Raw genomic sequence first — 15,256 nt, 5'->3', positions numbered from 1 at the left:
AAAAGTTACATTTTAACAAAACTACATTTACCATACTATTAAAATGTTAATACCACACTACTAATCAATACAACATAATACATATAGTAAATATCTGCTTAGAGCCATATAATATGCAGTTTTCACAAGAGTGAGCTGCAGCTCTCAGCACTGTTGGGTCTTGGAATCAACAGTGGAAATGTATGAGAAGCTGTGGAGACTCAGCTGATACTCGCTTAGGTCAGGATTAGTTTGTAATTTAGTAACCAAATGTGTGCTTTTAAGCACTCAAAAATGGACAGTGAATTCAGCTGTGAAATTTCTCATAACATACCAGAATCTTGGTTTTTTTAAGGTACCAGTGCTATTCATTAAGCTTGTATTCCACAAGACGCCTCTCAGTGTGACTGAGGCTGAAGAATAGCACATCCACTTTTAAATGGAAAGCCAGAAGAACAGGAATAAAAAGATTATACTATGTGAATCTCAACTTTTTATCTGTGGGTGAAGGAACTTATTTCTTGGAACTGAAGCTCTAGTTCAGTTTCTTGAACAGCACTCCACAAGTGTGGGTTGCACGAGCTGTGTGTATCTAGGAAGGGGTTGCTGCCTTTGACAGACACTGGAAGAGCTCCTCAGCTGTTGTAGACTGTCAGTGTGAGGTGAATTTTCTTCCTAATTACTAGGTGGGGAGATGTTTGCTAACAGTCTGTTAATGAGCTAAGAGCCAGGTTACTGTTGTCTGTGGGTGAGGTGTTCCATGTGTGGCACAGGTATTCTGGTACCAGCTCACTACTGTGTCATTGCAAACTGGCACTCCACACTTAGCAGAGGTATTGCAATCATGTAAGTTTCTCCTCATGTGTTACTGCTTGAGGCACCAAGGCCTAACACAAAAATTAGTGATTTTGTTCTCAGAGAAATTATGTTCCTGCTTTGCTTTGTACTATGACAGCTGGCTCAGTTTTATTTTCCTCTGTCCTTTTTCTCATTTTTTCTTGCCTTTCCCTGTTTTAATCTAGCTCTATTCCCCATGTGCCACAATGTTCAGCTACAGATTCCACATTCATTTTATGGTTCTTTGACTCCCTTTATTGCTGACTTTTACTTACTTGAAGACAGGTGGTACCTTGGGTTATAGATTGGGCTGAGTGTTTAATAGTAGATAAAGCAGGATTCTGGAGTTGTCTCAAGTAGGTGCTCTGATTTTTTTTCTATTACATGCAATAAGTTCATATCTGCCTTTGGAACAAGTGTCATTTAGCAATCAGTTATGATTTTTGAATGGTGTTGTTGGTACTTGGGAAGGGGTGTTGTCCTAAGCTTGGAAGTTGTCCTTAGTTTGTGACAGAGTCAACTTTAGGGGGTTTTTGTCCTTTTTTTAGGTCATTTAGTGTAAGGAAAGCAGCAACCAGTGACCTACAGGGTGTCAAAATGCTCATTGAAACTCTTAGCTTGAATGAAAATATGTGGAATGACTCAAAGATGTTCACTGAGACTCGCAAGGATCCAGTGAGTATTTGTTGGTGATATGTGCTCAATTCTGTCCTAAGATCAGCACTGAAGCAGTGGCTGAGCTTGCAGCACTCCTGCAGCAGCTGTACCCAAACTAAAGTGTCAGTGAGGAAAGGTCTGTGTGGTCCAGGGTCCAGCCACACACACCTGGCTCAAACAGGGCCCTCTTGGGAAGCAGGCTGGTTAAACTGGGATGGTGCCTGGGAGCTGCACTGGGAGGAGAGTGTTTTAACTGGGATTCTGTGGTGGAATACACAGTTACCATCAGAGATTCTACTGAAACTGGAAATGTGCATCTGTTGCCTTTATCTTGCAGGATGGGATGCCAGTAGAGGCTTTTGTAGCCAAAGTTCTGGATCAAGTCGTTGGTGTTGCTGTCACTAGGGATGAAATGGTAAATTCAGTTTGTGTTCCATGAGCTCTGTGGTGCTTGGTGCTCACAGTAAGGCTGAGTTTTGTGCTTGGCACTGTACTTGTGCCTAACAAAGTCTGTAAAAATGCTGCTTGTAGAAGCTGTCTAGCCTATGCCCACTGTATTACTTCTCTGCTCGTAGATAATGATTGACACACAGATGGAAAAAAAAGATCCTGTTACTTTCCAGATGCTGCTGCTATGTCCTGAGTTTTCCTCCTGTGCTTTTTTGTACTTCAGCACAAAGCCATTCTGCCTCTAAATATGTGTTTAATCACCTCTTTCCTTTCTACTTTTCAAATCAATAAGCAGCTTTGCCACAAATCCTGCAAAGAGCAGTAATTCTTCCAGATTTGCTTTCATAACTTTTTCGTCCAACAGTAGAGTTTTAAGTGATTGTGAATCATGTACTTGAAAACAAAAGCGTATTCCCTGATGGAGTAAAAAAAGACATTGCACATTATTATTGGATAGTAAACATTCTCTAAGTCTTACTTTTGTGGCATTCTGCTAGGACTGGAAAGGTGGATTTTAGGTTGTTCAGCAGTTCTAATGCTTTGTTTTTACAATAGAACAGCCACTCCTGTTTCTGAGAGTAATTCTCTTGATTATATTACGAGGATAGATTGAGTGAATAAATCTGCAAAAATATCAGCTTATCACTTCAACAGGGAAGACTTGTCAGAGGGCATTTCTTACACAGCTCCGCCCTGTGGAATTCCTGTTTTCAGCTGGAGTTTGGTGAGAGGCACAGCCTGGGCTTCCGTGCCTTGAATGCAAGAAAACAGTTATTTTTTTTCTTTCCCAGCTTGGATGTCTGTTAACTTGTATCAGGCATTGTGGGGTAAGGGTTGGATGTGCATTCCTTGTAAATAAGGGCAAGCTGCAAGGAGAGGTTTTGGTACAATGAAAAGATTTTCAAGAAAAATCTGTTCAGTCAGTGCCCTTCAATTGAGGACAGCTCTCAAAGACACTTGATTTCAGTTTTCAAATGTAGTTCCCTGATTGATAGAAGGTGACTCATTGGTTGGTATGTGCTAAAATCCTGTCAAGGTAGCTGCTGATCACTGCTGACTCAGAAATTCCTGATTTTCCAGGATACTGAGTATATTCGATCACATTACAATATTGAGGACTTCATTCATTTTAATCACCACCAGCAAGAGGAACATGGACATCTTTGCCACTTTGTCTTGAATCCTGTATTTCGTCACTATGCAAAATACTTTCTAAAGGAGATTCTTCGCTTGGGTCACAAATCTTCTCTTTACTACCCTATTTATCCAGAATATGTGGAGACCAAGGTAAGGAGAGTGTGGTTAGTATTTCTTGTATTAAATTTTGCCATATTTTCTCACTTTATTTTTTTTTTTTTGCTTCCATGAATGACTGCAAACAGGGATTTTCTTGTCAATCTGCAGCAAGCAAACTGTACCTTCTTTTCTTCCTGCCTGACATATTCTGGACCCATGGACACAGCTCTTGCATAACAGGGCTGATCCATGGTGTACATCAGTGTCTTCAGGAAGTGTGGTGGGAGCAGAGAGTGGAAATGGTCTTGGCTCCCTGCCCAGCCCAAGGGTAATGCAGCCTGAGTAAATGCAAGGGAATCATCCTGAACACATCCAGGTGGCTTATAAAAACCCCTTCCAAAGGGATTCAGGTTCTCTAGACTGTGTTTCACCAAAAGTCAGTGGGACCCGGGCACCTCATTGGCTTTTGAAGAGGGGGGACTTGTGTTCCTGCAGGTGTCATGGGGGAACTGTAAGAACTGAACTTCTAATGGGGAAAATCCATTTCCAAGAAGAACATAATTCAGAAGCACTCACACATGTGTTTTGTCATCAGTCTCATGTCAGAAAAGGGGACACGAGGTAAAATTTGCAAGCTGTCTGAAGCTGCTCTCTGTCATGAGCAATCACCTGGGCTTCTGGCACCTGTGATGGAAACACACAGTGCATCCCAAGAGCAGTTCATCCCTCGGTCATACCTGGCTGTCTTGAGACAGATGGACTTTTCCCCTGGAGACTGACCACCAGCTCGGGCTGCTGGCTGGACTGGGCACCTGGTGTTTAGATGGTGACAGAGATGGGTTCTGTTCTTGGTGATTTGGGTGTTTTTGAGCCACCACTGGCTTTCACGTGGGAACTCTTGACAGGTTAGACTGGGGTACATTTGCAGGAGGATGTGTTTTCCCATGCACTTTTGTGGAGCTCTAAGTGTTCCTGTGAGGAACCAATGTTCCTCTGTAGCATTAGGCTCTCAGATTCTGAAGAGGCACTCACAAAAATGCAGTTTTATGGCACTGGATGGAAGAGAAGCGAAATCTTACCAGTGATTCCAGTTTTGGCTGTTTCCAGGCTACTGCGCTACAGAGTTTTACTCTAAGTTACTTAAGCTTATCTAATATTATTATCTAATAAGTACTAAGCGTGATATTTTACTTAGTTCCCAACATAGTAACCTCGAGTTTTTAGTATTTGTGGATGGAATGGCACTTGAGTGTAATTTAGTTTGCATTAATGTTAATTCTGTATTTCCTGTAATTCTCTTTTTTTCTTCCCTTTCATGTTGTCAGTTATGCCAGAGGCAATCATGGTGTAATAGACAGATACAGCTATTTCTAATGATCAAGGCTGTTCAGATGAGCGTTTGGGTTTTGTTCTTTTCAAATTTCTGACAGTTTATTAACATTTATCACTTGGATGAACCAGACATTTCAGTCGGTATAGAATTTCTATATAAATTCATCTCTGTTCCTTGCCAGGCGAGCAAAGGTTAGCAGTGAGCAGATAACACAGCTTAATGAGGTCAAATCAAGCTGATTCATGATCACTATGGAGAAAAATATCCTCCTGGGGAAAATACTTGTGCTAAAAAATCCCATAAACCAAACCACTTGTTTATCTGTCATTCCCACAGAGATAGTAATGTAATTACTCTCATAATTATCTTCATTAGTGTCAGGAATTATCTGCAATTCATTTCTCTGCTCTGAGTATGTTTGTTTATTTGCTGATTTTTGTCTCAGATTTAGCCAACAGAACTAAGAACTGTGTGTTTGTGAAGCCATGCAGCAGACATCTGTGATGCACTGCTCTGACATTCTCTCTGCTGAAATATGGATTGCTGTCTTTCAGTTCCAGCATCCCTGTGCTCATTCCCTGACATCTGCCCTTCATTACATGGCTCCCGTGCGGCCGAGACGACAGATTGTCTATCCTCTGCAAGAGCTTGGCGTGAGCGCTCCGTCAGAGCAAGTCTCCAAGGATCAGGTGGGTAACAGCAGTGGCAGCAGGCGGGAGGCACGGTGCCAGCTCGTGCAGGGCCTGGCAGATGGGCTGGCATTGACCTCCCAGTGCTCACGGGCTGCTCCTTAATTACAGCAGCCGCGCTGGCTGCCCGATTCCCCATCCCGCTCCGCTGCCACGCCCGCCCCCCCCGCCAGCCACTGGAGCAGAGCCCTTCCCGCTCCGCTGCCCACCATGGCAGTGCTTTGTCGTGGCCTCCCAGCATCTTCTAAATGCTCTGCCTGCTGCTGAGCCCTTGCTCCTGCTGGCTTTATTTAGGTGTCGTGCTCTGCAAGCGGAAAAAAGACAATGTCGTGCTGTTGACTCTTTCTGTAGAGATTGCTTCAGTACGTTTTATTTTTCAGTCCCAAAGTCAGGTTTCTTCCATGCATGAGATACCCTTAAAACACCAAGTGACTTAACAGCAAAGGAAAAGGTTGTTTTTACTAGCAAATGGTTTACTTGCAAAGAATTGGTGCGGTCTGGAGGTTCTAAATGAAAAGTCTCTTTAAATTTCATTTTTAAAATAACTTGCACCCCATTCTCTTACATTTTTGAACTAACTAAAATTTGACATGAAGGTGATTCCTCAAAAGAGTAGCTAGTGAAGCTGAAATATTAGGAAAAACACAGTTAGTGATGGATTCTCTCGGTAGGTAGTTGTAATTTTGTGGAGAAACATAATTAGTGAGCTTTATGTCTGTCTACTGACTTCCAGTTGGCTGAGATGGGCTTCCATATAATATTTTTAGAGCTGTCCTTTTCTCAGTTAGTCAGTAGGTTCTGGCACCTAAAACTCTTAATTAGGCAGCAGCTGGTGAAGTGAAATCCAGAACATGGCTAAGGCTGTTGGTCTGGGTTCGGCTTTGTTCAACAGCCTTCCCTTCACATGCACATCCCTGCCTTTCTCTTATCTGCAGAATGAACTCTGATGCTTTTCTTTAAACTGTTTCTTATTCTTAACCTTTAAAGTGATTGCTCTCTTCCTAAAAGAGCTCATCTTAGCATTTTTGTTGAAGCTGGAAAATCAGACATCCTGTGTTTGAAAAATTTGCAAATCTTTTGTCTGCTTGTGTTCTTCCTGAGGTTTTCTGAGCTTCTCTGCGGGTAGTGGCATAATAGTTTGAAATCTCAGATTCAGATTTCTGTTTAATAGAATGTGTGAAATTTTTGCTAAGAAGTTATACTGGAAAAACCCCAACTGAAGGCCAGCCAAGTATCCATGCATCTGCCCCTACATGAATTATAGATTTTTGACAGACTGTGCTCTATCAGAATGGACATCTGGGGCTAAGTGCTGGGTCGTAACTTGAGGATAAAGCTAGTCTGCTGCTGCTGCTGGCTTCTCTGAAATACCAAGAACTTGAAACCATGTAAAGCTAAATTGACTCTTCTGTCGAGTGAATGAAGCGACCTTTGGCCACCCTACGTTGGGAAGCTGTGTAACATAAGGAGCAGGCTGCCATGGGAAACTGAGTGTACTCATGAGTAAGGAGGTGGTGCTGCTTTTAGACCTTGGGTTGCAGCCAGCCACAAGGCACTTGCCCTCTCTCTGCCCAGATGCCTCATAAAGGAAGATTGATCCCCATCAATGGTCTTGCACTACCTTGCCCAATACTGTAGTGAAGTTACAAATAAACTGAGGTGTGTAGGCACAATATCATCTTTCTGCCTTTTTGTAGAGATTAAAAGGCTTCTCAGACCTACTGTAAACAGTAAGGTGCAATCTGTGAGGCAGAGAACAACCTGTCTCACCAAGGACATAAATGTGCTAGCTCTGCAGAGCAGAAAGGCTGAGAAGTGTCACCTTATGAAATACAGTGAGACAAGGTGAAACATGTATTGGTTTTGAAGATGCTAACAGGCTGGGAAGTGAGGTGAAAGGACATGGGAGAACAATGTTATGAGGCAAGTGTGGAGAAGGGAGGGAGAAAAGTGAAAGGCAGACAAAGAGTCTGGAGTAGGAATTAGTGGGAAGATGTCTGAGGCCAGCACCTGCAGAGGAGTAAGGAGAAAATGCTTCCTATCAACTTTGTTTTGGTGGTTTCAAATGAGACCAGGGCAGGATCTTGCAAAATGTTTAGATTGGGCAGGCAGGAATTCCAGGCATTTGAGACCACTTCTCATTTCTTTATCCCATGTCTCTATCCCAGCTCACCAAGCTGGTTTAAACCAAGGGGGCTTTGCCCTCTCCCATTTGAAAGCAGCTCCTCTAGAGGTGAATCTGTGCCCACTTTGTTCCCATGCACTGGAGGGCAGGTTATCACTGTAAGTGTTCTGCAGTAGTGGCAGGATTTGTCTCATGAACTACAGGATGAGGATTGTAAATGCAAATTGATTTCAGAAATGTAAAATTTTCATTGATTGCCTGCCCTAATTGGTTGCTTGAGTATCTGTTGCTGGTAATGGGGATAATTGTGGTGATATTCTTGCTTTGATACCCACAAGATGCCCCTTGATTTGTTGATATCTAGTAATCAACAAATCAACATCTGCCTCTCATCTGTTGCTTTTTCAGCTGCCTTCCTCTTGTTCCAGCCCTTTTTGAGCTCTTGCTCCCCTTTTCTAGCTGCAGAGTGCCTTTTTCCCCCGTAAGAGCTTGGGGCTGAGCAGCTCAGCAGTTCTGTGTGGGGGCACAGCTCCTGATTTGTGTGTGGATGTCTGTGGGCTGTCAGTGGCTCTGTATCTAAGTGCAGGTGGGAGCCCTCCCCAGGACATTCCAGCCTGCTTAGGGCACAAAGGGAATTCACTCATAGATGCAGATCCAGGGCAAGCACAGGCTCTTTCCTGCTTCCTTCTTCCAAAGCCAGAAGAGAAACCATCTATCTAAACCACAGAAGCTTTGCTCTCAACTAATTCCTGAGCACTGCCAATCCACATGGATCTCATCTGTGCTGGAGAGGTGCTTTTTCTGCAGGTCTGGGTCAGCTGAGCACAATGTGTGGCAACTTTTTCTTGTTGTCGCTCTGTCAACTCTCTCTATTCTTCTGTGGTGTCTGGAAAAACCACCAAAGGGGAAGTGCCACTCCCATGGATTCCTGGCTTGCTCCCTCCTGTCTCATACAGAACCTAAGCTGTGTCTTCTGGTTTTAAAGGAAGCATAGGTCCTTCCTCCCATGGGCTCTCTGGCAGAGCTAGATGTCAGCTGGAGAAAGGAACTCCTAAACTCCAGGAATTTACCCTATAACTCCACAGCCAACTGTGTGGCCATTTATCTACACTTCTCTACTCACCTTTGTTCTCTCCAGGCCCTTGTGGCATTTCCCCTGGTTCAGTCTTGTTTCTGGTTTGACAGGCTTTTGGTGTGTGTTGTGGCTTATTGCTAAAAAACTGACTCCAGCCTCCCATGGGCTCTCTGGCAGAGCTAGATGTCAGCTGGAGAAAGGAACTCCTAAACTCCAGGAATTTACCCTATAACTCCACAGCCAACTGTGTGGCCATTTATCTACACTTCTCTACTCACCTTTGTTCTCTCCAGGCCCTTGTGGCATTTCCCCTGGTTCAGTCTTGTTTCTGGTTTGAGACAGGCTTTTGGTGTGTGTTGTGGCTTATTGCTAAAATTACTGACTCCAGAGAAATACAGGGCTTAGGAGCTCTCCCTGCTCCTCCCCTATTTGCCCTCTTTTTCATGAATGCTTTGCTGTAGGTTTTAAGGCCATCACACATTTTTTCACTTATTCTCTTAAACCACAGCTCTGTGCTGCTTCGTCTTTGCCTCAGAAACCCTGCCACTCCCCAAGCAGTGGCTCTATTTCCTAAAGGGCTGTAAATTCCTCCTTACTTCTTCTTATGCTTTGAGATTGGAAGTACATTTTGCTGCTGGTTTTGTGTGTCCATTCCTACCAAACTCTGTCTCCCATTGATCTGCTGAAGAGATTTGGATAAATTGGGTAAGACTAGTCTGAGAAGGCACAAAGCAGGAGATGTTAAGCTTGCCTCCCATTAAGTCTCCCACTGCAGCTCTCTGGAATGACACAGTTGCTGATTTGCATCTAGTCCTGAGGTGTCCAGACTTTAGGATACCTGTTGAGCAGCAAGTGTGGCAGAGGTGCCACATCCTGGCTCAGAATTGCATCAGCCACACATCTGCTATGCTGGGGTTCAGGGCACAGACCTGACAGAGCTCCTCCTACTCATTAGATCAAACACTTTGTACAGCTGTGCCCGTGCAAAAGGAAATCTCTAATTTTTGTATTCTGGATCAGCAGCCAGTGCTGGAGTGCCAACTGGCAAGAGATCCAAAGATCCAAACTCTTAATTCCCTCAGTGTTAAAGCAGATTAGATTATTATTCTGGTTTGCACATCTGTCAGTCACTGCAGTCATGTTACACGAAAAACAGTTGGTTACAGCAGAATCCTGAATATCTTATAAAGTGCTGCTGGCCTTCATGATGCATGTCATTATTGGTGGAGTAGAAAGCTATAGGTAATGAAATAATTCTTAATTATTTCTTCATAAATAAACAATTTATAAACTTGTTTGCTTTCTCACCATCTGGGGGCATTCTGTTCTCCATCTGCTTCATGTAATTATCAATGTAAGGGAAGAATAGGTGATATAATTAACAAGAATAACTGATCCACAATGGAGAACAAAAATGGCACACATCTGTTGAATTATTTCCTTGTTTTTGCCCTTTTATTATTTTTCATGCTATTGGGTTTATTATGTTTTTATTTCATGGCTGCATTCAAGCTGTCAGGCTCTATTGCACAGTTTAGAATTGTTTTTTTCTGCTCCAGCTCATAAAAAGACAGAACAGTTGCTGAAGCCCATGAAGTGTTGTATAAATTTAGTTAGTTCAGTGTGAGGTTCAAATAGAAAATGGAGGCCAAGGCACTGCAAAGTCAACAGTTTCCAGTGCAAGTGTGGTGGTATTTTTGTGTGTTTTTCTGATTCCATGATGATGGTTATGGTCAGGGCTATGAGTAAATGGCCTGAGAGTAGTTTTAAAATAATTACTAAAACAAGAATATAAAAGGAAAATATATCCTTGCTTTTAGATTCATTCCTAGAACTAGTTCCATTGCATTGTATGTTCACAACTACATACTCAAATGACTTGTGAATGTAGGAGCCATCCTGAATGATTCTCTATTCTCTGAGCTTTTTATGTCCATTATAAAATTGCAGGACTTCAAAAGAGTATGTATTTACCATGTTGTGTAAAAAGAAAAGGAGAAATTAGCTATCAAGTAAAACCAGAAAAAAAATCTGAAAATCTGAAACATTTTTGAACTTGACAAACTTTCTCTTGTGGGGAAGCTTGTTTAAAAAACAAAAACTAAACTGATCTGTAGGAGTGTTTCTATAGAAAACTCATCCCTAGATGCTGGTGTCCCCTCCCAACAAACTCCTGGGGCTCTGCTTTATTTACTTACTCTCTGTAGCTTCTACTTTCTGGTATTTAGACCTATTCATTACCAGCTGTCTGAACCTTTCATTAGTGCCCAGACTGAGCACAAGCCTTTGCCTTGACCTGTGCAGGCAGAGGAACAGAAAGGACTCAGAATTGATGATTTGACTGTTAACAACACCTTGCTTTCCAGTCCCAGCCAGTCCACAGCCTGAAAATTTTAGCTCAGTTGTAATTCAAAGGACTTAAAATCAAATTTTAAAGCATGGGGGAGAGGCTGTTCACAGAGGCTTCCACAGAACAATCTGTTCTGAGCAAACAAAACTCTTTGCTTCCAACTGCAGCCGGGAGTGCAAACTGCACGGTTTGTCACCTTATGTGCCCGCAGAAAGATATCAAGAAGGTGGAGAGGGAGAGACACAAGTTCTGTGAAGCAGCAGAGCCTCTGCTTTGAAGTGTATGCCCATCCTGGGCACTGGCCATTCCCTGTTCTGGTCTGCAGGCACGACCACAGGAACAGCCAGCTCTGCTCCTGGAGGTGCTTCTGGAACAGCACTGCCTGGAGTAACTCAGGGGAAGCAGTCACTGCTATTTTACCTTCTGTCTGCCTTGGAGCTAAGTGTGTGCGGGCTTGGCAGCATACCTGTAGCAAATAAAGGTTCATTCTGGCAGTTTCAGTTCTATTTATGTGCAGTTGAAGCACTGGAATGTACTGAATATGGCTAAAATATGGAAGGTTTTTCAGGGTTTGGGGTTTATTTTCATCTTTAGGCCTCTACTAAGATAAAGAGCAAATATAGCAGAGAGCTTAGGGAGGATGGGCAAGAGAATTCCCTGCATTTTAAATATCAAGGCTCATGTATCAAAGTTTAAATGGCAGAGTTCCTTCATGATACAATTTGTGTGTGGACGCTGGGATTACAAACAAAGGCTTGGTGTGGATAGTTTTCACTTAACCAGGGGAGTAGTATTAATTTTTAAAGCAGTAACTGTTGCTTAAGATGTTCATGTGCTTGAGTAATGAATTTTTAATGCTTTTGTAGTATGTGCATGGATGAAAATCCATTATTTATTGTTCTTCCCCTTGACTGGTGAAGGTGATGGTTTTATGGCACCAGTAGGCACACAAACAGGCGTTCTGAAGTGAGGCTGATAACAAATTTCCTCACTGTAAATGTCAGTGGGGTTTGTGCAACGCTGCCATTACATTTTGTTTGGAAGGCTGAGTGTCACACCGTTGTGGGAGGCACCAGATGGCATCATTAACAGGAATGTTTACCACTTATGTGCATGTGTGAAATTAAAAGTAAGATGACCTATCTTTGTTTTGAAAGCGTGGTGTCAGTGCTGTACAGGTGTTAATGACATTTGCAGTAAACTGAAATAGGCACTTGTGCTTACAAACAGGTCAGACTTGGCTTGAAGCTTTTTCAAAGCTGTTTGTTAGATTGATAATTCCAGTTTATAAGGAGGAAACAACTATTTTTGCCACACAAGTCTGCTTTCACTAAAACATGATTTGCTGACCCTACAAATCAATCTCCACTCATATCCCGGACTATTATTTGTTACCTTGTGTCCATTATTTTTAGTATGAAATGTTAAGATTTTTATTCTGTTTTTTCCAAGCTTTTAACTTTATACCTCTATGTTTTTCAGTGAGTTCAGTATATTTGAATTGCTGCCTGTGCTGCCCTGAGTCTGTATGTGAGGTGCCTGTGCCTTCTCTTGCTCTGGCTCTGCTCTGTCGCTGGTGTAGGTGTGGGTGTGTGCTCAGTGTGCCCAGAGACCAGTGCAAGCTGCCCCTTGTCTGCTGCTCCTGTGCTCAGGCCAGGGGTCCCTGTAGGGCTCTTTTCCCCAGGGAATGCCAGGCATGCTTCTCTCTCAGAGGGATGTGGAGCTAATGGGGTCAGTCCTTGGCCAAAGCCCCAAGTTTGTATTTGCTGCTCTCTTTCTTCCTGCCTTGAAGAATAAAACCATAGACAGATGACCTGGGAAGCAATGATTGCTATCAGAGGACTAGAGCCAGCCATGTGCATTACCCCCTTGCCAGCTTGAATGCTTTGATTGAATTCCTGTGCCTTCCTGTCCTTCCTTTTCTTCCCAGAAAAACAGGGGAGAACTGACCTCTCTGAAAGTGGCACCATTCTGAGTTCATTTCTTTGGCCTTTGAAGCAGAGCAGCAAGCAATAGTCAGGTCCTTACATGAGTGTGAACTGCCCAGCCCTCTCTGGGCTGAGGATCCAAATGTCAGTGCTCAAAGGGAAAAAGAGCATCTTTTTACCATGGTAACAGTGGCTCTGTGAGGAAATAAAATAGATATGTCCATGCTCTGCTCTCTTCTGCTGCTGGTTGGAGTCAAGCAGGAAATCCCTGGTTTTGTATGGAGCCATAGGGACTGGCATACGATTGGTATGAATATAGAAGTAGCTTTTTCCAGAAGCTGAAGATCAGCATTTACCCACATAGGCATAATAATGGTGTAATAGTACTGACTTCATCCATAAAGGCTTTGGGGATCTGTGGCTGAAAATATTTTGTAAAGGTGAGCTGTTACCTGTCTGAGCCACGATTCCTAAAGAAGGGTTCTTTGACAAAGACAAAGCAATTAAGGCTGCAGTCTTCATCACTGTTTCTTTTTCTGTTTTCTTTTACTTCTGTTTCTGGTGTTTGTATAAGTCTATGAATGCTTGGAAACAGTTTTTGAAAACATGTTTGCAGAGATTTCTAATGAGGCTTTTTGGAATGTAGCTAGTATTTAGAAAACAATTCCTAATGCAGGCTGGAAAAGCATGCATTTTCCAATCAGTTTTGTTCATATCGCCTTGGTAAACATTGATGTTTCTTTTTTTAACTTGTGGTTCAAATGGAGCTTGAAATTAAAATAGCTCTGTTTGCTCACCTTCTTGTTTGCCTGTCACTGTCGCTGAGCTCAGCACTACTCTGCTAACAGCTTTGTTAATTGCTTTCACTGCTTCTGATGGGCTTTGCAGTAACAGCTCAGATCATGTGGATCCTCCAGAGCAGTAACTATCACTGGGATTTCTCAGTAACAAATGTCGAAATAAAACAAAAGCACTGCAGGCAGATGTAGAATCCCACAAGCCAGGGCTGGGAGGGCCCCTCCAAGCAGTAGTGAGGGATCAGTGAAGACACCAAGAACACAACAAACGAGGCTGCCCCGTGTTTGCCAGGCAGTGCCCCGAGCAGCCCTTCTGAATGTGGAATACTGCTAGGTACTTGAACTGCAGCCAACACTTCAGTGCGTTTAGCTGGGCAAAGCCCAAGTCCTCAGGGTCTAATAAGTCAATTCTAAGTTTAGTGGTCAGAGTTGATGGCCTTAGAGGTCTTTTCCAAACAAAAGAATTCTGTGATGCTGCAAATTCTGCAGCACTATGGAGCTCCAGAGCGGACTGCAGCAGCTCTGACACACCACTGAGTGTTACTGGGGTAGACTTTCCAGTGCCCAGTTCAGAACACAGTGCTGTTTTCTTCCTGTCAGGGCTGAAATACTTTGTCCAAATTTTTGATTTTATATTTTTGGGTGGTCAATTTCCATGCTTTTTGTTTCTTAGAACAAAGCTAATGTTTGCTATAAACTCTGACCTATTATAGAACAATTATTATAAATATATGTAGACAACCTACAGGTATCCCAGGGTCCAATGTTTAAAAACAGACCTAAAAGGAGCCTCAAAATATTCTGGATGTGAGTTTGTACCATCAACATCTAATGTAAAGTCGTGGATAAATGTACCATGAATCCATTCCCAAGGCATGTGCAAAGCAAACAGGAAAGCTGGACATGAAGCTGTATGTGGTTGGAAAGTGCAAAGGAAATAATGTGTTCGCTGAAACCTAATCAATATTTCATGACTCTTTTTCCATTGGTTGCTTGGGGTAGAAGGATGTGTGAATTCTGGATGCTATAGATTAATCCTGCTCTGGCCTGTGTTGTGTTGTGAAATGGGAAGTGAAAGCCACGGTTGCATGCAGGGGGTGTGTTGTCACTGTCTGGGGGCTGCAGCACTGTTTCAACAAGTCCAGTGTGAAGGCTCAGAGTGATGGCCCTGGCTGTCTATGTGCAGGAACAGCCCCATGGGCTGACACCAAAAGGCCACCCCTGCCAGTTCCTCTATCCCTCTGCACCCAGACAAAACAGCATGGGGGTAGGGGTGCCAGTACCCCAAATAATCATCTGAAAACCAAAGAAAATCCTCCTTTCTACATATACCTTTTCTACCAATGGCAATTAATGCTTTTTGCCTTGCATTAGTTAATGATTGCTGGTTTGTTTAATAGATTGGATGCAAAACAAACATGTTAGTTTGCTATTGACCTGTCAATTATGATGTGTGATTACCCCTCTGGGGAGCACAGGTTTGTTCTGACATTTTGTTAAAATAGGTGGTATTATGGGACCAGTCCATCTAATTCCTCGCTCCCTGGGGCTGTTTAGTGTACTTAGCTGCAGAAAGGTGATTTCTGGAGCATGACAGCTGTTGGTGCTGGGGCTGTTGTGTGGGGAATAAACCAGGTTATATTCTGCTCATAGGCTGCCTTTGTGTCGCTGATTCAGGAGCTGTTTTGTAAATTAGACAACTCTTTCCAGGGAAATTGTATTCCTGCTTCCATTGCTGCAGTGCATTAAAATAAACCACCAGCACAGCAGTAGGAGGAGATGTTTGAGCTGTGCATTGCC

The 15,256-nt window shown here is 43.0% G+C and overlaps 1 protein-coding gene across 1 annotated transcript in view; it reads left to right on the top strand.

Moving 5' to 3' along the window:
* CFAP61 (cilia and flagella associated protein 61) overlaps positions 1–15,256 on the top strand; it is an 89,163-nt gene that overhangs the window by 23,226 nt on the left and 50,681 nt on the right. Inside the window, exons 12-15 of the mRNA XM_031058307.1 lie at positions 1,365–1,491; positions 1,811–1,888; positions 3,004–3,210; positions 5,047–5,181. Coding sequence (XP_030914167.1) covers positions 1,365–1,491; positions 1,811–1,888; positions 3,004–3,210; positions 5,047–5,181 — 547 coding nt within the window. The remainder of the gene's footprint in view (positions 1–1,364; positions 1,492–1,810; positions 1,889–3,003; positions 3,211–5,046; positions 5,182–15,256) is intronic.

This window comes from Geospiza fortis, unplaced genomic scaffold, assembly GCF_000277835.1.
Source record: "Geospiza fortis unplaced genomic scaffold, GeoFor_1.0 scaffold275, whole genome shotgun sequence".
Classification (NCBI taxonomy): domain Eukaryota; kingdom Metazoa; phylum Chordata; class Aves; order Passeriformes; family Thraupidae; genus Geospiza; species Geospiza fortis.
The sequence above is the reverse complement of the archived record's forward strand: the minus strand, read 5'-3'. Positions and strand labels throughout refer to the sequence as shown.